Source organism: Peromyscus maniculatus, chromosome 16, assembly GCF_049852395.1.
Source record: "Peromyscus maniculatus bairdii isolate BWxNUB_F1_BW_parent chromosome 16, HU_Pman_BW_mat_3.1, whole genome shotgun sequence".
Classification (NCBI taxonomy): Eukaryota; Metazoa; Chordata; class Mammalia; order Rodentia; family Cricetidae; genus Peromyscus; species Peromyscus maniculatus.
Window position 1 is genome coordinate 57,916,191 of NC_134867.1, and position 25,400 is coordinate 57,941,590.

At 48.8% G+C, this 25,400-nt stretch overlaps 1 protein-coding gene across 3 annotated transcripts in view; it reads left to right on the top strand.

Annotated features, from left to right (window-relative positions):
• The window catches only part of Zdhhc14 (zDHHC palmitoyltransferase 14), a 260,775-nt gene that overhangs the window by 211,392 nt on the left and 23,983 nt on the right, over nucleotides 1–25,400 (top strand). For 2 of the 3 annotated variants that reach the window (XM_006978060.4, XM_015996765.3), the window contains exons 4-7: nucleotides 4,689–4,826; nucleotides 8,174–8,222; nucleotides 18,024–18,126; nucleotides 19,652–19,761. In XM_006978060.4, coding sequence (XP_006978122.1) covers nucleotides 4,689–4,826; nucleotides 8,174–8,222; nucleotides 18,024–18,126; nucleotides 19,652–19,761 — 400 coding nt within the window. The remainder of the gene's footprint in view (nucleotides 1–4,688; nucleotides 4,827–8,173; nucleotides 8,223–18,023; nucleotides 18,127–19,651; nucleotides 19,762–25,400) is intronic. The other variant, XM_042262366.2, reaches the window with a different exon arrangement.

Below are 25,400 nucleotides of genomic sequence, written 5' to 3' on the forward strand. Positions count from 1 at the left end.
ACACCGATACAGTACTGAATTCCAGCTCCAGATCACCCACAGGGACCCCAGGCCACACCAATACAGTACTGAATTCCAGCTCCAGATCACCCACAGGGACCCCAGGCCACACCAATACAGTACTAAATCCTGGTTCCAGATCACCCACAGGGACCCCAGGCCACACTGATACAGTATTGAATCCCGGCTCCAGATCACCCACAGGGACTCCAGACCACACCAATACAGTTCTGAATCCCACTTTGAGCCCAACTTCTGGGAAGTTTCAAATTTTTGCCATTTTTGTTTTTTCAAATTCATTCTTTTCTCTGACATCCTTCAAACACAGCTTTTACAAGCATTTTCCTTTCCTTGATTTGGTGACTTCCCAGTTCCTGTCCAGCTTTACCAGCGCTCCGCTTTCCCTAAGGTCTCCTTGACATTTGACCTCTCCCAGGTCTTCTTTTAATCAGAGAAGAGACTACGTGTCTTGCACAGAGTCCCAGAGTGGCTGGACCTAGACCTCTGGTCTTCAGGTTGCTCACCTTCCTCGGGGCTTCCCGGCCTGTGAAATAGACTAAGGAGAGATGGCACAGGTCTGTTGTCCTATAGAACAGAAAGTGCTGCTTCTAGCTGGAGCTGTATGTGTGGCTGGAAGCTTCCTGTGACCATTAATAAATTACGGCTGCAAGGTAGGAGCCTATTTATTTCCTTTTCCTGAATGGTGTCTCCCCGTGACACCATTGGGAGCTTGCTTGGGATCTGAGGCAGGTGACTTGGCACCCTTACATCCTCTGGGTCTCTCTAGGGTCTCCACAGAAGAGCTTTGGAATGAAGCTGCCTTGCCTCACACATCCATCTCTAACAGTTGATTCATGATGCCAGCCGGCCACCTGCTTGTTCAGTGCATCATCCAGCCCCCGGCTTGGCTGGGCATCGCCATATGCCAGGGCCCCTTGTATTTCCCTGTAGCTAGAGTTTTCCTGCCTTGCCCACAGTCAGGACAAATCTGTCACCCGCCAGTCCCACAGCCGCTCAGACCCAACCAAGTAAACACAGAGACTTATATTGCTTACAAACTGTATGGCCGTGGCAGGCTTCTTGCTAACTGTTCTTATATCTTAAATTAACCCATTTTTATAAATCTATACCTTGCCACGTGGTTTGTGGCTTACCGGCATCTTCACATGCTTCTTGTCCTGGCGGCGGCTGGCAGTGACTCCCTTTCCTTTCCTGTTCCCTTAATTCTCCTCTCTGTTAGTCCCGCCTATACTTCCTGCCTAGCCATCAGTGTTTTATTTATTGACCAATCAGAGCAACGGATTTGACATACAGACCATCCCCCAGCATTTCCCTGTGGACATACCCAGTATCTTTCTTTCCACCACCCTTGTTCAAGACCATCAGCTGCCCACCAGCACATTCCTAAGCCTGCTACAGGCACTGGAAGTCATTTGTTCCTGTAAATAACGCATACTCATTACAAGTCTTCTGGGTGCCAGGTTATTAGAGATGATTCTAAAAGCCCCCATCCTGCCCTCAGGAATCATGGGGGGTTAGGAGGGTGGGGTGACAGATAAGCCCTCAGACCACCACCGCAGGGCAGCAGAATGCTATCAGAGGTATGGTCAGGATGCCCTGGCCAGCTAACTCATCATTTTAGAGAATGTCTTGGGTTTCTAACCATATTACCTGTGGAAGTCCTGATGCTATGCAGGTATGTTCAGTCCTCTAGTAAATATCTGTTGTATTGGAGCCTAGCCAATAGTCTGGCAGCTGAGAACAAATAAAATCTAATGTGTTTTCAAATGAAAGTGGGCCAGAGCCCACGGGACCTGCTCGTAGATTGGATGTGGCTGGAGACGGAAGGATGAGGTCAATGGTGGTGAATGGGTTTCTATGTTGGGTAGCTGGCTGGATAGTCGTCTAGAGAGGCTCATGTTTGGTAAAGAGTAACAGGAAGTCTTCTGGGAAAAGGCATAACTGAGATGCCAGCCAGGTCTAGCAGGCATCTATTGCTGAAGGTGGGAAGTGGCCGTTTTGGCATTGTCGATATACAGATGGCTCTTGATGAAATCAGATGAAAGACTTAACCTGTGCACAGAGTCCATAGTGAAGAGAAAGAAGCATGCCGGCCGGGCCCCTCTACTCCTGGGCAATGGAAGGGAAGAAGGGATGCTGTGAGCTCAGGGTTGGGGTAATAGAGTAGAATAGAGCCTCCAGGCTCCTTCACAGACCTTTGATACTGTGCTTTCCAGGTCCGCAGGGGGGCCTATGGGAGCTTCAGACCCAGTAGACATCGTGAACTCAGTGTCTGCAGAACACATGAGAAACAGTCCATGGAGAGCATGTTGCTCTGTGGGACTGCAGTTTTACTCTTTGTCAGCCAAGAGAGTTTTCAGCAAGACACATTTCTAGGGGAAATGGCTTCCAGGCCAGGCTTTGGGAGAGCCAGATGCCAAGCCCCACCCCGAAAGCACTGGCTTCCCAGGGGCCTCCTGGAACCCATAAGACTCATTGGGTCATCCTTGGCTGTCTGGTCTTCTGCTGTCAAGAGAGCTCCGCAGCATGGCTTGGCTGGATTTAAAGATTTCTGAGCTAACATCGAAAGGCCTACCCTGAGGAAATGGCCACACAGAGCAAAACCTTGTCCTCTTGAGGCTTCTAGGTGCTAACGGCTCCTCTGCACGTGCCATGTGTGGCTTTTGCTGAGAGCTGTTTCCCTGTCTTTCAGAGGCTCCATGTCTACACAGGATCTGCAGAGCCAGGGTGCCCTATCGAAGGCAGATTCTGGCCCCGCGTGTGCTTATCTGCCCCTGGCTTCTGCCCTCAGTCCCATTTTCCACACTCAGCTATCAAGCGGAAAAGTCGTTGCTTGAACTAATAGCTTTGTAGTTTTGAGGGAAATCTGTCCGGTGCAGATATTTTTCCTCTTTTTCCATTCTTCATCGTGCGGACCTGCCAACGTACAGATGGCAGACTGATGACTTGGGGACATGATGTTTGCTTGTTTAATTTTTGAAGACTTTGATTGTAGACTCACAGAAAAACTGGAAGGAAGATGCAGGAGTTCCCATCCGCCCGCCACCCCCTGTGCACACACGGCCCTCCATCATCCACGTCCCTATCAGAGTGAGCATGTTTGTTAGGACTGACGGCCCCGTGTTGACAGACTGTCAGAGTCCATGGCTTGCGTTAGAGATTAGAGGTCCTGCAGTCTTGAACAAATAGCCGACGGTGTAATAGGCGTCTGTCATTACCCAGCAGGTTCTCACGGCCCTAAAGAGTCTCCACGCTCTGCCTGTGTAGCCCACCCTCCCTTGGCCGCGGTGAGGCAGTTTCTATGATCGTGTTCACTGACAGTGTGTGTTCATGTGGAACGCCCAGGGCCACACCAATAGTAATCACATTCCTTAAATGTCCTTATCTTATGGGCCATCGGCTCTGCCACCAGGCCACTGAGCTCTGAAATTTGTCCTGCTTCTCTCTCTTCACAATGACTGCTTCTTCCAGTGTCCCTTCCATTTCCTAGACCACCACCGTCACCCAGGTGTCCTTGTGCGCTTACCACAAACGGCATCATGGAGTGGGGTTGGATCCACAACTCGTGAATCTTACCACCTTGGCCACCTCTGCCGTGTTTTATTTATGAAGTCACACTGGGCAGCACCTTCCCTTTATGTCTGGTGAAGTCCACACAGAGAGATCAAATATGGAAATGAGGTAGTGAGTAAGCTGAGGAAAGAGCCGGAATCGGAAGCTCAGTCGAGGGTTGGGCATCTCCCAGCTCACGACAGGTGGTCCTGATGTGAGTAGGTTGTTAGGATGATACGGAGCAGTCAGTCTGCACAGAAGATCCGCTAAAGAGTAGGAGGCAGCACTTTGCCATCACCCTGAGAGGAAGAACAAATCGCAGATGCATTGCAGACTTGGTGTGAATTTCCCAAAAGGAGAAGCCCTAAGCCTTGCACTTAGGCTCAGTGGAGTAACGGCATTCAATGCCCAAACCCAGCTTGCTGCCATGATGGAGGACCACGGGCAGTGTATATGCTAGGACACAGGGTACCACCAGAGGCCTGGCCTTGGGGCTGATCACTCTGCTGCTGAACTGGCTGCCTCTGCACACAGTCTCCCGTCTCTTCGTGCCTCGTTTTGCTTGTCTGTAAGAAAGTATAGTGACATCATTTTCCCGATGGGAATGCGTTAGTGTATGTGACTAGTTTATGTTAAGTGGTTATAACTGGGATGGGAGAACAAAGCGTTGTCTCTCTGTCCTGCCCGAGGCCCATTATGACTCTGTAACCACTCACTGTATCAGGAGACCACCCAGTGATGTACTCAGCCCCAACCCAGCCCAGTCCTTGTCATCAGATGGCACTGGAACCATTTGAGGGAAAATCGTTCTGTGAACACAAAGGTTTCTTTTGAGGAAGAATTGTGTCTTTACTCCTGAGGTTGAAAATGTGCCCTACTGCTTCTTTAAATAACCATTTGAGGGGGATCCACATCTGGTGTTTCAAAACACCTGCGTCCTGTTGGAAGCATAAATATGTTCCTGAAACGTTTCGACGTTAATAAGCATTTGGAAATACATGATATGATATGGCTTTGTTGTATTACTGGAGTTGTGGGAGGGAGGGGTTCCCTCGTGTAAACAGAGCTCTTATTAATTGAATTGCACTTTCCTTTTTTTCTGCTTCTCATTTCAGAGCGATTTGATCACCACTGTCCCTGGGTAGGCAACTGTGTGGGGAAAAGAAACTACAGATTTTTTTATATGTTTATTTTATCCCTGTCTTTTCTGACAGTCTTTATATTTGCATTCGTTATCACCCACGTCATCCTTCGTAAGTATGCTGACGAAATCAGATTACGTATGTAACCATTTGCCCGCCTTTGGCTTTTCTGAGCTGATTTTGACTTATGATTGGTGATCATTTCTGCCTCTCTCTTCCTTCTCTTTCCCCATCCCCCTCCTCACTTCCAGCCTGCCCTCTCCGTGTTTTTTCACTTTGCCCATCCCTCTTCACCCCTCGATCTTTCCTCGACCCCATCCTTCCGACGGCAGGTTCCAGGTGGCACCTGGGCCAGGTTCCACTCACCCTAACAAGACTTCCCCCTTGATATCCGTGCCCTCTCCAACCTCAGTGATGTCTGCTGGGGATCCCCTGAGAGGTTCATCCCTCCATTTTGCACAAGAAATGGCAAGCAGAATGACTACCGTTGGATAGCTGAGTCTGTTTTCTTTATCTACTGACCCATGGTTTAAGAATATACACTCCCTAGAGGAAGACTATGGCTGGGAGAGACACTAGTTTTTCTCAGACACATTCAATGAGGTACTCAATTTTCTGCAAGGATATGAACAAATAACGGCTGACGTAGAAAGAATGCAACTTTTTTTTAAAAAAAAAATTAGATTTGAGTGTAAATGACTTTATTTGCATACGAAATCAGCATTTTTTTTCATTCATTCTGAAGTTCATACTGAGTTTCTTTTGTCTCTTAGTCATTCACTTTCCCACAAGAGGGGATGGTGAGAAGGAAGTTAATTGGCTTTGAACTGCGAATCTGAGCCTTTAAACTTTCATTAGAGTGTCGCTCCCCACATTAGCAAGCGGCTTGGCCTTTTATCCATTCCTGGAGTGTAAGCACCCATTAGCGAGCACACAGCCTCACTCTGGGGTGTTCCTGGAAGTATCTAAACAGAGAGGCTTTCTTTTCTTCCCCTGCCAGCATGGATCTCATGAATGGAGCAGGCGAAGTCTCCCTAGGCCCCATTTCCCACTCCTTCTGTTCGGGTGGAGTCCCTGTATGGACTGGGGAGGTAGTGGTGCAGAACAGCTCCCGTTGGTCTCCCAGCATCCGTCAAGGGGGGACCACTACATCAACTCCCCAAAGGCTCACCGCTATTCTAAACTGCAGTCATTTCTGACTATGCGTCTTTTGTCCCAATGGGCACAAATCTGGAAGCCATGCCCGAGAGTCTTAAGTTAGTGAGCTTGTGAGAAAAGATTAGTCCTCATCAGAGCCCTCTTCCATGCCAGCTGGAGCTGGTGCCAAGGTGGCTTTGCAGAGGACCCCCTTTCTCAGGGTTTTCTGAATCCCAAAATGGCAAAGGCAGAGCCCGGAGCCAGTCTGTGGATTCATACACAAAAGCAGCAAAGAGAATACCAAGGGTGTTAGATGCTGATTTGAAGGAAGCGATTATTCACATGGGCAGGGAGAGCGCACACACTTGACACTCAGAAGGAATATTTTTGCCTTGCATTCTTTTTTTTTTTTAATTTATAAACTTTCTTATAAAAAAAAAAAAACCTTGCAAATAAATAAAAACATCATGCACCAAAAATTTAACCAGACCCAAAGTCTGTACAGCACAACCAATTTCTACATGGTTCCAATCGGCATGGCTTAAAATCTATCATCCTTCAGGGAAGTCCTAAATGCTTCCATTTCACACTATCAGATTATATGCCTAGCTTCAGCCCTACATTCTAGAGCTTTAGGATAGTTTTCACTTGCTTGATCCTGTATATAAATGCCAGGAAAACATATACACACACCTGTACAGTTTGTCACACTATCACTCACACTCTTAGTCCTCAGAAGTTCTCACCGCCACACCTGGTCACTTGTCTTCATTCTCTCTCTCTCTCTCTCTCTCTCTCTCTCTCTCTCTCTCTCTCTCTCTCTCTCACACACACACACACACACACACACACACACACACACACACACACACACAGTGGAGTCTGCTGCCTTCCCAGACTTAGAATGATGTTCATCCCACTTCACCAATGTCTGAGTTTCATTTACCCTGGTTCCTACACAGTGGGGTCTATTTCAGTCCCCTTTTGTTTTGAGATTGCCTTTGCTAGTGGCCTGCAGCTTGCCGTTTTCTGGCTGTGCCCTGCTGGACTGAGGGAGATGTGAGACACTGTAAGCACCTGTCTTTCCATGTTAGTAATTCCCTCACGAGCCTCCCTTCCTGCCACCCAGCAATGCTCGGGCCTCCATGGTGGACAGCTGACCTACACAGAGGGAGTTCTGGAGGAGAAATATGAAGCCAAGTGAAGTTCCCTCTCCACCTTTGCATTGTGGGACATGGGTTGACAGTCACACAGAGAGACCTCGGACACTGCCACTCACTAACCCCACCCCACAGCTAAGCTAATTGAACAGCACAAAGAAGTAACGGTCGCCATACTAGTTTAACAGTTTGCATTCTGTGGCACAAGGCTATGTCACCTGAAGCGCGGTGGCTTCAAGTCAAAACAGAGGGACCCAGAGTCATCTCCCAAGAGAGCATTGCCAAGACTTCCTCCTCAGGGGTCGGGGCCAGTTAAGAATGCTTCCTGTGCTTCCAAAGGACTCCAACTGTTCCCTAGCACATACATTGAGCAGCTCATAACTACCTGTGACTCTAACGCCAAAGGACCCAACTTCCTCTTCTAATCTCCACAGGCACCCACACATGTCTCTCTCTCTCTCTCTCTCTCTCTCTCTCTCTCTCTCTCTCTCTCTCTCTCTCTCACACACACACACACACACACACACACACACACACACACACGCACGCGCGCACACACACACACACACACACACACACACAAATAACTTTCAAATTTGGTTGAAGTATGATGGCAATATTTAAAACAGAATCCCCGTTCTCGTCAGATGTAGCTGAACTCAAACCCCTCAGTGTTCTCTTGCAGGACGAGATCACAGGACAAGGACTACACCTTCACCCAAAAAGAGTCAGGAAATGAACATTAGCTTTGTTTACTCTGCGTCCAAGAAGGAAGACTGTTGGCAGCCAAGTTCCTAAGACCTCTCCTGCCAAATGTTAACAGATGTGGGCAAAACAGAAGAGATTACGTAGGATTCTGTTTTCCTGTTAAAATGAGGAAAACAAAAGAGCAATCAAAGCTATAATTTATGGGAAAATATACAGACACGCATCTGCTTTCATTGAAAAAAAAAAATGTCCTGCAGATGTTGGTTCTGCTATGAATCTGCCATCTTCTTGAATGGCTTCAGTGAAACCATGACCTCTGATCAGTAAGCTGGGTGCCCTAACACCAAACATGACTGTTTAATTGATGTTTAGACACTTATTATCCTCATGCAGATGAGAGTGTTGAGCATGGCGTGAATGTCTGGATACTAAATGTTGGCTTCGTTCCCACAGGTTCACAGCAAACGGGATTCCTCAATGCCCTTAAGGACAGTCCAGCAAGATATCCTTTCTGGTGGCTCTGTGGGGACCTTGCTTGTGGATTCAGTATTTCACCAACCCCTACACTCTTACCTCTTTTTCACCCTGGCTTTGGCGTTTCTTCTCATAAATCACATTCTTATTCATTCTGTAAGGCATCGGGAGCCTTGCAGAACATTCACTTCTATGATAAATGGCATCTGAACATCGAGTCTCCAGACACTCATGCAGCCCTGTCTAAACTGAAGAGCTCTTTAGCTAGAAAAGCTGTGTGTGGAGTCTTCTCTGCCCCTCCCCAACCCCAGAAGCCAGCCACGATTCGTGCTCCATCCGGTTAGGCTGGGACAAGTAGAGCCGTGAGCCTGCCTAAGTTCACTGTGATTGGCAGGTACCTCTCACCTTCATGGATGCCCAGGTGTGGGTCTGTTTGGGGCATGAGGCAGCAGGTGAGGCTCCTGGGCCACTTGAGGCTGTGCTGGGATACCTTGCAGCATTCCTCTGCAAGTGCAGTGACCTATACTGTCTCTAGACATAGACCTCTCTTCCACAAACCTGGAAGGTGAGATTCAAGCCATTTAGATCAACGAGAACCATTTCCCACCCTCCCAAACAGTGTATACATGTGTGCACCATGGCATTTTGAATCTTAAAAGAAAAAGTATCTGCCTATTAAGTGCTGAATAGGCTGTGAAATCAAACAGATGGACCTGCTGACCCAGCTCCTCAGGACTCAGCTCTTTCTCTTTCACATAACTGGGTAAATTGCATTTGAACTCTCCATTATTCCCATGAGTGATTTTTCAGAGGTGATAGAGAATTCTACCACATATGTAAACAAATGCTTTTTAAAGCCAAGGCACCTATACTGCTGAGCCCTGGGATGTGGACGAATGTGGTGCTGGAGGTATATAGATAGATCTGTAAACAAGTGTGTGTGTGTGTGTGTGTGTGTGTGTGTGTGTGTGTGTGTGTGTGGCTGGTTACCAAGGCATCTTCAGTAGTCATAGGATAACCGTTAATGAGGTCTGTATGGTGGAAGGAGACTGGAGACATACAGATAATGAGCAAAGTGGGGGGGGATGTTGGGGAATAAATTCCACGTGTCCTATCTCCTATTTAGTGATCCAGAAAACTGAAGTTAGCTACTGGTTAGCAAGAAGAAAGGTCGGTTCATGGAATCAAGCGTTCACCTGAGCTACCAAGCACAGGTTCAAGGGGGAATGGCATCCTTTGTTCCACTCCCCAATAGCACCAGGGTGACCAGCTCTCCACAGCCATTGCCTCTGCAACCTGTCAGAGCATTGGCTTTAGTGGATCTTTTGTTGTTGGTGGTGGTTTAGGTTTTGTTTGGTTTGGGTTCTGGTTTGGTTTTTTTCAAGACAGGGTTTCTCTGTGTAGCTTTGGAGCCTGTCCTGGAACTTGCTTTGGAGACCAGGCTGGCCTCAAACTCACAGAGATCTTCCTGCCTCTGCTTCCCGAGTGCTCAGATTAAAGGTGTGCGCCACCACCGCCCGGCGCTTCCATGGTTCTTAAGTGAAGCCTGCCCGTGTCTTTCACAGCATCAATGATGTCTTATGACAGTGATTCTCAACCTTCCTGATGCTGCGACCCTTTAATACAGTTCCTCATGCTGTGGGGACCCCCAACCATACAATGATTTCCTTGCTACGTCATAACTGTAATTTTGCTACTGTTATGAATCGTGATGTAAATGTCTGATATGCAGGGTCTCTGAAATGCAACCCCTAAAGGGATCATGACCCACCAGTTGAGAACTGCTATCTTATGAAACCCGGCCCCAAGGGTGGTCACCAGTACTGGGTGGGTGAGTCTGACCTGACCTGTGATGCTGCATGCTCACAGAGCTTCAACTGATGGCAGTGGTACCTATAGCTCATCCTTTCTAGAGCTGCAGGCTTCAGAGCAGGGCTCCATACAGCTTCCGGAGGAGGGCTTGAGCTGGATTGCCTGACTGCTGGCCTCAGCCCAGTGGCTACTGGCAAGTGTTCTTAGAGCGAGGAGATAACTTGTGTTTCCCGACTTTCAGTGGCCTCACTCCTGGTCTCCTGACCCTGGCATAAAAAATATATATATATATTTTGACGAGAAATAAAGGCCCAGACAAAGGTTTCTCATAGCAGATTTATTCTGAAAAAAATATCCAACTAAAAACAATGTCGCTGAGGAAGTGAGAGAGATGGGAAGCAAAGGTGCCTAATGGTCAACAACACTCCCTTATGGGACATGTCAACATAAACGATGGCAATGCTGGCCAATGACAGCCGGGACTTGAGGAGAAAAGAATCCCCAGCTCCTACCGGCCTGGATGGTGTGTAGAACCAGTGTCCTCCCCCCCCCCACATCACCCCCCCCAACACACACACACCCTGGATGACAAGGAGGGAGAGAGAAGGTCGCAGACAGCCTTGAGTAGAAGGTACTCAGTAAGCTACTTCCTAGTCAGCGTCACAGCTGGGGGGGTCCAGCCTCTGCCTTTGGAGGGTCCTCCCTTGCCTTTCTCTTCCCTTCCTGCCTCCCCCTGGCTGCCCCCCCCCCACGTCACTGCCTCCCTTTGATCTTCACCTCAAGAAAGCAGAGGCTGTGAGGAAGGGGCCTCTGGGCAGCGGCCCCTCAGGTAGCTGCCCCGACCACAGGTTTATGAGACCGCCCTGAGAAAGAGACCAAAGGAGAACACACAGGACCAGGCCTTTAGCACACCCGGCTGCTGGGGTTCAAACAGAGGACAGCCACATGGCAGCTCGTCCCGCAAAGTTCCTCGGCTGATCTCTTACCGTGAGCCAAACCTGTGGGTCACAAGGCTGAAGACAAGTGACCCAGGCCTTTGAAGCTCATTCAATTCCGAAGGGCCTGGGCTGGAGTGGTAAGCCAACACACACCACATGGCTGCTTTTTGCTTCCTCTGTGAACCTCTGCAGGTCTGGGTACTTAAAGTCAAAGACTGTGCTTATGTGGGCCAAGGGGCGGCGTGGTGGGGAGAAGCATCGTAGTGAGATCCATGGCCTAAGAACGGGCGAGGACAAGAAGGGGAAGACAGTGGCCATTCTGAGGACATGTGTTACTTTTCCCATCTCTGTGACAAAGTGGTTCCTCGTGGTGACGGTCATTGAGGCAGGAGTTTGTGCTCGGGGTTCCTTGCTTCTTGGCAGAACGGGAAACAAAATCAGGACCAGAAACAGAGCCTGGCCCTGGCCCTCAAAGCCTGGCCCCAGTGGCCTATGCCTTCCATTTAAACCTCAGGGTCCCCAAATCCTCAAACCTCCCCAAACAGTGCCACCAACTGGAAACCACGCTGTAGGGGACATTTCACAGCACAACAGAAGATGATGTGGGGTGCCGTGGGGGACAAAGGGTCTCAGGAGACCAGGGAGATGCGAACACTGGGTAGACTGAGGAGAATTGGTGAGTTCCGAGATGTTTGCAAAGAGAACCTCAGATCTCTCTCTCTCTCTCTCTCTCTCTCTCTCTCTCTCTCTCTCTCTCTCTCTCTCTCTCTCTCTCTCACACACACACACACACACACACACACACACACACACACACACATACCACACACATAGGTCTTTGTCACCCCACTGTAACTTCAGGGTCCTCTCTAGTTGCCTCCATGTCTAACAGAAGGAGGGAAATGTGTGGAAACTGCACCTCACAGAAAATTCCACCCGCCAGGCATGCTAGGGAGCCCTGTGACGACACCGCCTCCCAGACTCCTCATGGTCTCAAAGGCGGAAACCCTCAGGAGCATGTGCAGGGGAGGCCAGCGTGCCCTGGGCATCCTTGAGGAAGCCCCCAGAGAGGGGACCCTGCCATTCACAATCACGTCAGTGTAGCATGGCATTCATATCCCATTTAAGGGATTACAGTCATTTTTAATCACGACTTATTGTTCAGTACTCCCAAAATGAAAAGGATTTCCTGTGGTTGGTAAATCAAATGGTAATTGATTCGGCATTTGTGAAGGCTTTCCCCCTAGAAAGCCTCTTTATCTCCAATTTGCATTCATTGCGATACTTACCCGCCTGAGAGGCACCCACAGACTAATGGGCATTGGTCTATTTTAATAGAATTTACTAGAAGCTTGGCAGGCAGGATGCCATGTGGCACAGAGGGAAAATAACGAAGGTAGCATGGGCTTTGGCTAGCCCGTCCATGCGGATAGATGTTGATGTCCAAAAGACTACAAGAAAATAGAGACAGACACCCTCAGGGCTGCGTCTAGCTGCCCCTGTGCCGGGGAAATCCAGTGGCATCCTTAGTGGCACCTAAGCAAGAGCCACAATCTCCCCACACTAGCCCTGCTCCACTCAGAAAAAGAGGCCAACGCCTCCCCACCAGCCCCAGCCAGCCGATGGGAGGAAGGGAGGCCTGAAACCTAAGACCCCAATTATGTCGCGTAAGATCACAATGTGGGTAGTGAATTGATTAAGGTTGAAGTTCTAAACTAATTCCAAAAGAAATATAACGGGAGGAAAGGAAGGGTTTCCCTGACCCTCCGTTGTGCGGGACTCCTTGTCAGTTTGTCTGTCCTTCCAGAAGGTCTTCATGAAGTTGGAACACATACTTGTATGTGGCTAAGGGGTTGCTTGTATCTTACAAGGACCCTACTCTTTGCATTGTTCTACAACTTGATTTTGTTTCAAAATACTACCTGGAGATAAATCTACCTCGTTCATTTTAAAATACTTTCTACACTCTAAAGTATGTAGAGCCAGTGTGTTCTTTGGGTGAATATTTACAATTCTCCCTTTATTTACCTCCAAAGGTGTAGTGGCACATGCCTATAATCCCAGCACTTGGGAAGTTGAGGTTTAGGATGGTACCTTTTGCTGGGCGACCATGGCAGGCTGCACACAGAGGAGGGAGGGAGGAGATTGGAGCTGGTGTCCAGTGGGGAAATTGACAGGAACATGGGCTTTACCTAAAGGATCCCCAAAAGCATCTTGGGAATGTTGTGCATCCATGGACACCCGCCTCAGAATCGAGCATCTGTCCCTACTACAGACTGGATATTGCCCCATGCTTGTGCTGAGAGACATGTCCGGACGCGTCCCGTCCCATGTCCCATTGCAGTCCCTTCTGATGACTAGAGACATCTCCCCACACCCTCACCCCGTGGCTGCTCTTTTCCAGAGCTTCCCCCGGGTCTTGTACACCTTGTCACCTAAATGACCGTTAGAGCCCGTTTGTCAGATTCTGTTTCTTCAAAGCGCCAGTTGGAAGTTTGGTTGGGATCCCGGTCACTTCCGCCATGAATCTGGAACTCCCCACACAGGCGAAGAAGGTTGGAGGGCAGTGTTGTGGTCAGATCAAACCGTGAAAGTGATCTCAGTCCCTTCCTCTTTTTACAGGATCAGTCAGTCATGCAAATGGCCACAGTGGTGGGTGTGTGTGTGGCCAGGTGACAGACAGCACATCTGTGTTTTTCTGCCTCTAGGTAGGATCGCCCCTCTGCTGGACGATGAAGGAGCCGTTCCTGTGAGGTACACCTGCTTCAGTAGTGGCCGCCAGGCAGACACAGCCGTAGGCCACCTACGCGGTTTCTTATGTCTTAAATAGCAGGTACTCTTGCACAGCCTCTCTGATGAGGACTGTGGGGTTCACGCCTAAAGCCCCACCAAGAGGTGACCCAGGACCTTGGAAATGGCCGAAAGGAGAGGACCCTTGCAGAGCCCCCTAAATGTGGTCCCTTCCTGGCCATTCAAAAGTCCTAGTTAATAAGGAAACCCACCAACACACATTTCATACTTGACCAAGAAAGAACAGTCAAGTCTCTGTCTCAGTCTCACCCTGATGAGCACTGAGCCTGCAAGGCTCTGGCTGCCGTGTGGTACTGCCTTGGCTTGGGGTCCTGGGAAGAGGTATGCGTCTCCTAGAAGTCGGTTCTAGGTTTGGTTCTGCTGTGACTATATGAGCCCTTAAAAGTGATTTGGTCTCTGGCCCTCAGCTTCCTGCCTGAAATAAAGGGATTAGAAAAAGCCAGAGCAGCTTGACTCGGGGCTCCTGTGTCTCCGTGGTGTGGAGGCGCTTCAAGGAAAAAGTTTTTCTTTTTTTAATTACTGAGATTATAAGAAAAGTAACTTTTCTGTGCCTCTTTATGGGAAAAGATCAGGAACCCCAAGATGCTGAAGACATAGTCCGATGGTCTCCCACTGCTTGTGATTATCCCCAGCCTGAAGCATCCTTAGCCATTTTGCCTGGCTCTCACCCAAGGCTCCGTATCACTTCTCCCCTTGCTTACCTCCCTGCCCTGCCCCCATAAACAGAGCCTGTTCCCTGGAACATGGAGCTGGTGCTTGCCCAGCCTACTCTCTGGGTTCACAGGAAGGGCTCCGGAGGGTGTCCGTAGGCCAGCACTTTGAACATTCACACGTAGCGCAAACTCTTTTGAGTTTAAGGGAATTCACAGCTAGCCTCTGGCCAAAAAGGAGCTGCCTGTCTTATTGGAGGCTGAATTAGATAGACGGAGCCAGGCAGTGGAAATGATTGTCATGCAAAGCCATCCCTGATTCAGTCAACAAACATCCAACTTCTTATTAAATTGACCCCAAACGGAATTTGTTTCTCTCATTTCTATTTTTTAATCTTTATTTTATTTTTTTTTAAGTTTTATGTACATTGGTGTTTTGCCATGGGTGTCAGGTCCCCTGGAACTGGAGTTACCGACAGCTGTGAGCTGCCATGTGGGTGTTGGGAATTGAACCCGGGTCCTCTGGAATACAGTCAGTGCTCTTAACCACTGAGCCATCTCTCCAGCCCTATCATTTCTATTTTTTAAAAAATGGAAAAAATATTTTGCAATTTTTAAGAGAATAACATGTCCTGATCTCATTACAGAACATATATTTCATCATCAAGCTGCTGGGCCAGTGAAATGCGTTGTTGGAATATCTGTACCTGAATCCGAGAGTAGGCATAAGGAGAAGATTTCCTTTGGTTTCCACAGAGATGCCCAGTCTCTTATAAAAAGGGCCCCTATCTCTCTGAACTGGGATGAGGTCAGCCAAGGACCACTGACCTCCAGCAAGAATTAGGAAAAGAACCAGCTGAAGATTCTTATGCTGGCCAGGCAGGCCTCTAGCATTCACCGACAGCTCTGCTGTCAGTCTTGTTGTTAGGGTCTCATGTAGCCAAGGCTGGCCTCTAAGTCACCCTGTAGCCAAGGATTGCCTTGAACGTCTCCTCCTACATCCACCTCAGGATGTACTGCGATATCATAGGCAGGTACCACCATGCTTGGTTTTTCACAATGCCAAAGACTGAATGCAGGGCACGGTGCATGCTGGGCAAGCACTCTACCACCCGAGCTACAAGCCCCAGCTCGGCTCTGTGTCTACAGGGGATTCCTTCATTGCTTCCTTGGTCCCCTCGTTTGTTGAAAGGAAGTGGCATTTATCAATGAGCTGCTCTCAGGATAGAGTGAGTCAGTTCCTGTGCTGACATGTCTCCAGTGATGGCAGCCGTTGTTACAGAAGAGCTGGCAGCATTATCAGCTGGGTGGGACAGCAAAAGTACCTCTCTTTGTCCCTTGGCATCATGTCATCTTGTGACAGCTAAAAGCTCACAGTAGCGCTGTACTCTATTAACCAGTGAAGAAATGCCTCTGAAGCATAGAACATATTCATATAAAAGTTCCACTTTTCTAGGCTGGGGAGGTGGCTCCATTGGCAAAGTACATGGCTTGCAAGCATGAGAACCTAAGTTCAATCCCAGAACCCATGCATAAAAGCTGGCATAGTAGTGTGTACTTATAATCCTGGTTCTGTGGAGGTAGAGACAGGCAGATTCCTATGACTCAATGGCCGGCCAGCCTAGCCTGCTTGGCAAGCTTCAGGCCTGTAAGAAACCCTGACTCAAAAGAAATTTTAAAGGTGAGTGGCACAAAATGGCTCCCAAGGGTGGACTCTGACTTCTAAGTACACGTAGGTACACACACACACACACACACACACACACACACACACACACACACACACACACACCATTTTTGTTTCTGTAAACCTCTACAGTTCCTCACCCACCCATCACACTGCCTCCTAATGGAAGCAGTTAGTAATTGCAGGTCACACTGCAAATGGAGTAGCTGGAAGTCTGGAGCCCATTCACATGCTCCAACCCTACCCTACTTTTACTTTGCAGTTTTTATGACTCGTGTTTGAGCCTTCCTTCTATGTTGACTTCCCCATCATTCCATCTGGGTTGTAAACGTCTGGTGATGCACAGGTGTTCCTGAGATTGGTGTTCGACTCCCATCTTTATTCTCTTTTCTCCCCTGGACCACATCTTTTCCCCAGCTACCCTGTCACTTCATCTCAATGTCTGATCTTTTCCCTTAGCTGCATAAAGTTCTAACGAGTGCCACTGCCTAGTTATCCCCTCGACTTAGCCTCCTCTCTGGTCACTTAATCTTGCCCCCCTGAACTCCACCTCTGCTTTGTAGCCAGTGCGGGACAGGAAGTCTTCCTGAGCCACTTCCCAGCCCTGATAGGAAGAAAAAGAAATGACATATGGGAGCCCTGGCCATTGGGATACATGAGCCACTGTTCCATGCACACATAAAGCTCCACCGTAGCCATTTCCTGGAGGAAGCATTTCCTGGAGGTTTCTGCGGCCCTGGCTAGGGGTTTCTTCCTTGTATTTCTCTTGTCCTCTAGACCCTCCCAACCACCTGCTTCTCCAAAAGCAGACGTTGTGATGTCCTATGATAGTGACTGTGAGTCCACAGATCCGTTCACTTTTTCCCGTTTGATGTGAGATTCTATGTCCCAATCAACAGCATCCATCATCATACAGAGGCACTGGGTAATGGATTCAGTTCTGTCATCGAAGGTGAATTACTTCCAACCTGGAAACATCAGTGGTGACACAGCACAGCCTGATCTATGTCCCTCCAGCCTTGGTTGCATAATGAAAGCACAAGGTTTCTTTACTTTCCCCAGTCTGTAATTCATTGCTAGGAGAATGCGAGATGTATATTTAAACCCCAGATCTGCCTCAGGATGAATTAGTTTTTCCTGAGAAACATCTGTATCTTGTAAATAGGCTCTTATAAACATTTGTGGGATGGGAAAATTCTCTCATCCTTTCAAACGACTGCATTCTTGGTTGATCAATGCCATCTGGTGAAGAAGGCCAGGCTGTTCCTCCTTTGGTGGCGACACATCACGTTGAATGCCTGGCTTCCTCTCACTGTCCTCTCTCAGCTGCGGAGCTGGGCAGGGGGTCTCTAAGAAGGAGCGCCCCCGCCCAATTCCACACCTAGAGTCACCCTCCAGTTCACAGGCATGAGCGCATCTCACCTGCTTCGTGAACTGAGACCTGATAGGCCACAGAAGCAGGAGGTTCTGAGTCTCAGAAGCCATCCTGTGGGAGGGAGATGCTTGCTGGTGAGACAGTCCTCAGCCTTCGGAAGCTAAAACCAGAGGGACACTTCATAGTTAGTCCTTTCATCGAAGGTCTGAGCTGCGGCTAGCTTCCATCCATCCTTGGTTGCGTTACAAGTCTGGGAAGGTAAAGGTCAAAGGGGAAACTGTCCACTCTGAAGAAGTAAGTGATGGCCAGGGAGTCCAGCAGCCATTACAGAGCTGTGGGTGCCCGCCCCTCTGCATTGGGGGAGGTGGGGGTGGCAGAGAGTATGAGGGTGGCCCCTGGCCTGAAGGACGGAGACTTCTGGTTGGAGGTGGGGAAAGGGTAGAACTGAGCCCGGAACCCGCCTGTGGGGTTTCAGCCCTTCACCTCCTGTCATCCGCCTCTCTGGTAGCTGTGCCCACCCCCTGCTCTCCTTTGTTGCTCTCCTTGACTCACTCACTGTGCTCGAGGCCGTGGTGTGCTTCTTCTCCGTCTGGTCCATCGTTGGCCTCTCAGGTTTCCACACATACTTGATCAGCTCCAACCAGACAACAAATGAAGATGTAAGTTCCTGACGTGGGTATCTGCCTGGTGAGCCTCGGAGGAGGAAGAGGAAGGGAGAGGTCAGGGGCCACCTTTTCCCCTACATCCCACTCCAGCTGTGAGAACCTGGGGACAGAGGATGGAGGGAAAGCCCTATCAGGGTCCTACACGTATGTGTGGGGCATCTCTGCACCCGCCTACATTGTATCATGATGTCAGTCCCATCCCGAAGATGAGCCGAGTGACACCCAGGTCTGACCTCGAGAAGCCTCTTCCAACCCTCTTCCATAATTTTGGAGGCAGCTTGTCACACTTCCCCAACCAAAGACAGACCATGGCTGGTGACATCTTGGGGGCTAATTTTCATCCTTAATATCTCTGGCTTCTGGAGGAAATTGCCCTGACCCGAAGTTGTACTTTTGAGTCCAGGAGCCTCTGCCGATTCATAATGCAGGGAGAAGGGAGGGCTGGGGGTGGGGCGGGAAACATAATGTTGGAAGCTCCTTCTCAGCAAGGCTAGCTCTCTACTTGCTCTCCATACTGAGATTTTTGCCTGCCCATGCATGTTAAATGTTTCAGAACAGATCCAGTTTCCTGAAACAAAAGCCGAGGAAACGAAATGATAAAATAGATGAGAAACTGCTAAAACAGCACATTCGATTCGGTAACTATAAATATTGGAATCTGCAAAACAGACAGTTTTAACAAGAGGATGCATTCTTGATCTAAACTGGCAGTTAAGGGACCCATGTTAATGTTGTTTCAGTTAGCATTCACTTGATTACAGCTTAGGGTTGGGACGGCCAGGGATATGGCTCAATGGATAAGGGCATTTTCTCTGCCATCATGGGGACCTGAATTTGATTCCCCAGTGCCCACGTGGCTGGCCACACGTGCCTGGAACCCCAGCATTGATTGAGGGGATGGGGGCACAGAGACAAGCGGAACCTATGAGCTCACAGGCCAGCCCGCCTAACTGAAGCCACAAGTTTCAGGTTCAGTAAGAGACTCTGTCTAAGGCAACAACATCTCTGGAGAGCAGTAGGGGAACCCAGCAGGCATCTTGTTCCGGCTTCCGTATGCAACAGGCCCATACCCCTACCTACGCATGTGCATGCACCACACACCTATGCAGCATAACATGCAATAAACAAATAAGACAGGTGCAAGGTATGAATATGAAAAACAGAGTCTCCACTGGTTTTCATTAGAGGAACTTTTAATAGCACCGTATCATCTTAAATGAGGATTTTTATCCCAAAGACGGTCACTCTCCCCCAATCTAAGCTACTGTTTGAGGATATTTCTAAGTTTTGTATAAATGCTTGTTTTCCACAGGGAGAAAATGCCTCATTTTCTCCCAGTAAAGACTGTTAGTGCTAGCCAAGGAAGCCAGCGTCTGGCATGTGCTAGGCAGGGGTTCTCCCACTGAGCTACATCCCGGCCCTAGTTCGCATCTTTCAAAGGCGTCTCTGGATCCAGTTTTCCCTAAACTCTGGCATTGGTACTCTAGACATCGTGTGATTGATGTTCCTTTTCTTTCAGATCAAAGGATCTTGGTCCAATAAAAGAGGTAAAGAAAATTACAATCCCTACAGCTATGGAAATATCTTCACAAATTGCTGTGTCGCCCTGTGCGGGCCCATCTCCCCCAGGTAAGAGTCACAGGTCTCAGGAAAGCTGATGTCTTGTCTGTGGTAATGCAGCTCAGAGATGGATGCCTGCCCACCCCACCCCACCCCACCCCCCCGCCCCTGGAGCCGACCACACCCACAGATGACCCCCAGTTCCACTGTCCTCTGTGTGTCCCTTAGACACACTCAGTGACACAGAAGCCCAGCTTCCTTTGGTCTTATGTCACTTCTTTTTGGTCTTGAACTGAATTTGTGTCCAAGTGGGAAGAAATTTCCTCTATTTCGTATGAGGAAGACAGAAGCATGTGACCTCCTCACTCATTACTGACTGACGCTGAACCTCTGGGGTGACCTGGGACCTGTGGTCCGCATAATTAGGGAGCCAGAGCTGTGTGTAGGAAGCAACTAGAAACCATATAGGGATAAACGCTAAAGGCTGAGGCACAGACATGATGCTCACATTGTCCCAAGGGAGATCTAGGGGAAACGGAGTAGGTGGTGTCGCAGGGTGACACTGAAGGTGGCCATTACTGGTGGCAGCAGCTGGAACCTTCTCCCCACCCCCACCCCCGTGTGTGTGTGTGTGTGTGTGTGTGTGTGTGTCTGTGTGTCTGTGTGAATGTGCACGCACGTGTGTGCACGTTTACCTCCTATCTGCTTTGTATGTATCGACTTTTGAAATGCTCATTCCACGCCTATGAAGTGGATACCATTGTCTTCTGTTTTAGGGGTAAGTAAACTGAGGCACAGAATCCAAATAACATGTCCAAAATCACACAGCCAGCAAATGCTGGGTCATCAGGCCATCTGACACTGGAACCAGTGCGTGCGTTCCCAGGTCAGAATTAACACAAGTTCAAAATACAGCCGACGTTTGATGATTTGTGCGTGACACCAGAGTAGACTGTTTCTTCAGAAACTGATCTTTCCTCTACAAATACCAACGGAGCAGGCATCCGTGGCAGGTGTGTCTGAGTGGGTTTCTAATGGGTTTGTACTTTCTCCATCTGGTCTCAAATGTGAAAAACAAAGAGAAACCACCAAGGTGGCCGGATAGCCTCCAAGGCAGTTCCCCTTGTGTGTGCAGCTCTCACTGATGTGTGCTTGTGGGATGCACACTCCATGCTGCTGTGAGCCCCGGCAAACCCTCCTCAGAGAAGAGGAGTAACTGGAGTGGAAGAACAGCCCTGACACGTGCCCAAGGCCATTCAACCAGAGCAAGGCTGCTGTGTTCACATCTAGTGAGGGATCACTAGAAAACTAAAAATGGATCCTCTCCCAATTTTGGCCCCGAAGGTTAGGAGTGCAGTATATCTCTCTCCTGAACTAGGAGCCTCTGGGGAACCACATCTACTCTGTTTGTTTTGCTTTGTTTTTCGAGACAGGGTTTCTTTGTGCAACAGTCTTGGCTACCCTGGAACTTGCTTTGTAGACCAGGCTGGCCTCCAACTCAGAGATCCGAGTGTCTCTGCCTCCCTTGTGCTGGGATTAAAGGTGTGTGCCACTGCCACCACCACCTGGCTCCCCATCCACTCCCTAGGGACTCTGCTTAGGGAACAGACAGACAGGAGCAGGCAAAGCCCAGAGAAAGGAATTGCCTGGAGATGAGGGTCAGGCCCCTCATGAAGAGCTCCAGATCCCCCTGGGCTGCCTTCTCAGGGGTCCTTAGGTCAGGAAATACCTTGAGAGCTATGAATCCCTCACATCTTAGATTGTCTTTCTGTGAGCGTGGTGTTGAGTCCTAGGGTAGGCCATGGAGAGGACCTGGAGGAGCATAAGAATAAAGACCCAGACCATTATTCCCTTAACCAGAATACACACTGGAGTCCAGGAAAGGAACTGAAAACCCCCTCATTCTGTCCACAGCCCTTCCTATTCCTGGTCCTGGATTTGCATGTGGCCCTGCCTGTATATTTACAGATCAAAACTTGTCATGACCAAAATGGCCTCCCTCACAACTGATTGACTTGGTGTTTGTACTGGCTGGTTTTATGTCAGCTTGACGCAAGCTGGAGTCATTAGAGAGGACAGAGCCTCAGATTCCCCCATGAGGTCCCACTGTAGGCAAACCTGCAGGACATTTTCTTAATTAGTGGTTGATACGGGAGGGTCCAGCCCATGGTGGGTGGTGCCAGCCCTGCCCAGATGATCTTGGTTTCTATAAGAAAGAAATCTGAGCAAGCCATGGGGAGCAAGCCAGTAAGCAGCACCCCTCCATGGCCTCTGTATCAGCTTCTGCCTCCAGGTTCCTGCCCTGTGTGAGTTCCTGTCCTGACTTTCTTCCATGAGGAACAGAGATGTGGAAGTGTGAATTCATCAAACCCTTCCCTCCCCAAGTGTCTTTGGACATGGCGTTTCATCACAGCAAATGCAGCCCTAACTAGGACAAGTTGGTACCAGGTCTGTGGTAGACCTGGCCATGTTTGGGGGAGGACCGTGAAAGGGCTTTGGAAATTCATGCAAGAAAAGCCACTGAGTGTTCAACGCTTGATGAGCTATTCTGGAGGAGCCTGGAAGATAAGAATGTGGAGAGCTGTGCAGAAGATGGAGGCCTGGTTTGTGAAGTGTCGGGGGGGGGGGGCACGTTTAAAGACTCAATCAGGGCCATTTGTCATTTTGAATTAAGCTCCTGTGGTTCTGGTTAGCTGGGGCTGAAGAATCGCCTGTGATTAACAAGATTCCAGAAGTAATGAAATGAAACCTTTGCTTTGCTGGGACAATCAGTGCTGGTCAATTGGAGCTGAGAAATTAGTGGTGATTAAGAAGAGACCAGGTTCGTTGATGTGAAATCTTCTGGGAAGCTGTGATCCAGAGACAGCCAAGGTCGTACCTTGCACCGGCAGCTGAACTTGGTAATCTACGAGTCACCCAGGTGGTACTGGATTTGAAGACATGAAGGGGTCACGGAGAGCAGCTGAGGCTTGGCACTGTGAGAGGTCAGGAGAGGCCATTGGTGAAGGGGCAGCCTCAGTGGCAGTTGAAGGCCAAGGAGTAAAGGCGTCATGCAGAGAAGCCGAGTCTTGGCATCATGAGAGAGCCCAGAAGAGGTTGTTGGTGAAAGTGCAGCCCAGTTCCAGCGGAGGCCCCAATGGTGTGGAGATGCCAGAGCCATGACCACCATGAACAGCAGCAGCAGTGGAATGGAGTCAGCCGGAGCCTAGAAGACAAGCTGTGTGTGCTGTGGACGGCAGAGTCCGAGAAGCAACCCAAGCCCCTTGGAGGAGCCCAGAAAATCACGAGTGAATCGCAGACATCGGACATTGAGTTGTTTACACTGTTGGAGTTTGGTTTTGCTTTGTTCAGACTGTAACTATGCCCTGGTTCTTCCCTCTTGAAGTGAGAGGTATTTAATTTAATTTTGATTTTTACAGGTGTCCACCAGTGAAAGACTTGGAACTTTTAAAAGAGATTTTGGATTTTTAAGGAGATTAGATATTTTAGAGACTGAAGTTTTAATGTGTTTGAATTTATAAGGAATGTGGGACTTTTAAAGTTACGTGCCATCTTGGGGATAAATGAGAAAGGAAAAGTTCTAGTTGAAAAGTTATGCATTCATGTGTCAAGTTGACAAGAATTCAGTTGTACTGGCTAATTTTATGTCAACTTGACACAAGCTAGAGTCATTAGAGAGGAGGGAACCCCAACTGAGAAGATACCTCCATAAGGTCTGGCTGTAGACAAGCCTGCACAGCATTTTCTTAATGATTGTTGGGGGAAGGCCTAGCACAACGTGGTGGGGCCATCCCTGGGCAAGTGGTCCTGGGTTGGAAAAGAAAGCAAGCTGGAAAAGCCAGGGGGAGCAAGCCAGTAAGCAACAACCTCCATGGCCTCTGCCACAGCTTCTGTCTCCAGGTTCCTGCCTTGTTTAAGTTCCTGTCCTGACTTCCTTTGATGGTGAACAGTGATGTGGAACTGTAAGCTGATCAAACCCTTCCCTCCCCAAGTTGCTTTGGTGATGGTTTCATGCACAGAGAAACCCTGTCTCGAAAAGCAAAAATAAATAAATAAATAAATAAATAAATGGATGAATTAATGGATAGATAGATAGATAGATAGATAGATAGATAGATAGATAGATAGATAGATAGATAGATAAATGCATGCAATAGTGACCCTAAGAGCGTTTTAGCCGGACTTGGGCCATAGTCTTTAAGATCCAAGTTCTTTGGAAGGGACGCTTCTCAAGAGTGGCCCTCCCCCATAGAACTGTTTGAATTGCTTGCTAATAAGGTAAACTGAGATCTGCCAATTGAAATGTTTACTTGAGTAGGTAGTGAGTCCTGATTTAAACAGCTCCAGTCTAGAAACAGTCTGAGGGTCCTTAGAAGGGGAAAGAGGAGGTGTGTGTAGGATGAACAGAGAGAGGCCAAAGGATGCTCTAGATCAGTGGTGACAAGGACTGCAGCTTTACTTGGGACATTTGAGTGGAAAGTCCCTAGCTGCAGTTTCTGAGATTGGCATGCTGAGCTGGATTTCCTTTTCCTTGTGGGGACCCAGGATGCTGGCTGGAGTGATCTCGACCCCCTTCTACCCCACCCCATTGAATCAACTTGACAGGGAAAGGACTGGGCTCCTCTCTGTGTGTTAATGGGCACCCCTGGGTTGGCCCCAGGCCAATGAAGGTGATGATGTTCATCTCTGTTCTTCCCTCCTGGCCTTTCTTGCCTTCTCTTCCCTCAGCTCTGTGTCCTCACGTAACAGGACCTTCCCATCAGGCCAGTCCGCTCAGCAGTGCCATCCACCTCAGACATGGCTTGAGTTGCCTTCTCTTCCCAAGAAGGAGGCAGTCTATGATGAAGGGGGTGATCTAGTGAGTCAAAAAAAAAAAAAAAAAACTCATCATGTGCAGGAGGGGGCTAGGGAAGAGTGAAAGACTGAGGAAATGGGTAGGGTACCTTAGGGTTTCTGTTTCTGTGAAGAGACACCATGACCACAGGAACTCTTATAAAGGAAAACATTTAATTGTGTGGCTTACAGTTTCAGAGGTTTAGTTCATTATCATCATGGTTCCACATGGCAATGTGCAGGCAGACATGGTGCTGGAGCTGAGACTCCTACATCTTGATCAGCAGGCAATAGGAAGTGAACTGAGACACTGGGTGTAGCTTGAGCGTATATGAGACATCAAAGCCCACCTCTACTGTGACACACTTCCTCCAACAAGGCCATACGTACTCCTACAAAGCCACACCTCCTAATAGTGCCACTCCCTATGAGCTTATGGGGGCAATCACATTCAAACTACCACAGAGGGTATGAGGGAACCTATCTTAGTTGGGGTTTCTATTGCTGTGACACCATGGTCAAAATAAACTCAGAGGAGAAAAGGATTTATCTCATCTTACAGCTTGTAGTTATCCAGGGTTCATCCAAGAACCTCCCATTGCAACTTCTCTGATACAGGCAGAGCTGTTCTCCAAGTGGTCAGGAATACCTATTACTACAGACCTAACCTGTTGTCATGTGCCCTGTTCAGGCCTTAAGGATCCCTCCAGGGAGTCTCTGAAGCTAAGTCCCCTGGTACTACCTGTATAGTACTTCCTAGGGTGCTATAACAAAGTGTCACGAGATGAGGGGCTTTAAATAACATACAGTTCTCACAGTTTGAGATCCGAAGTCTGGAATGAAAGCATCAGGAGTTGAGCCTTGCTCCCTCTGCG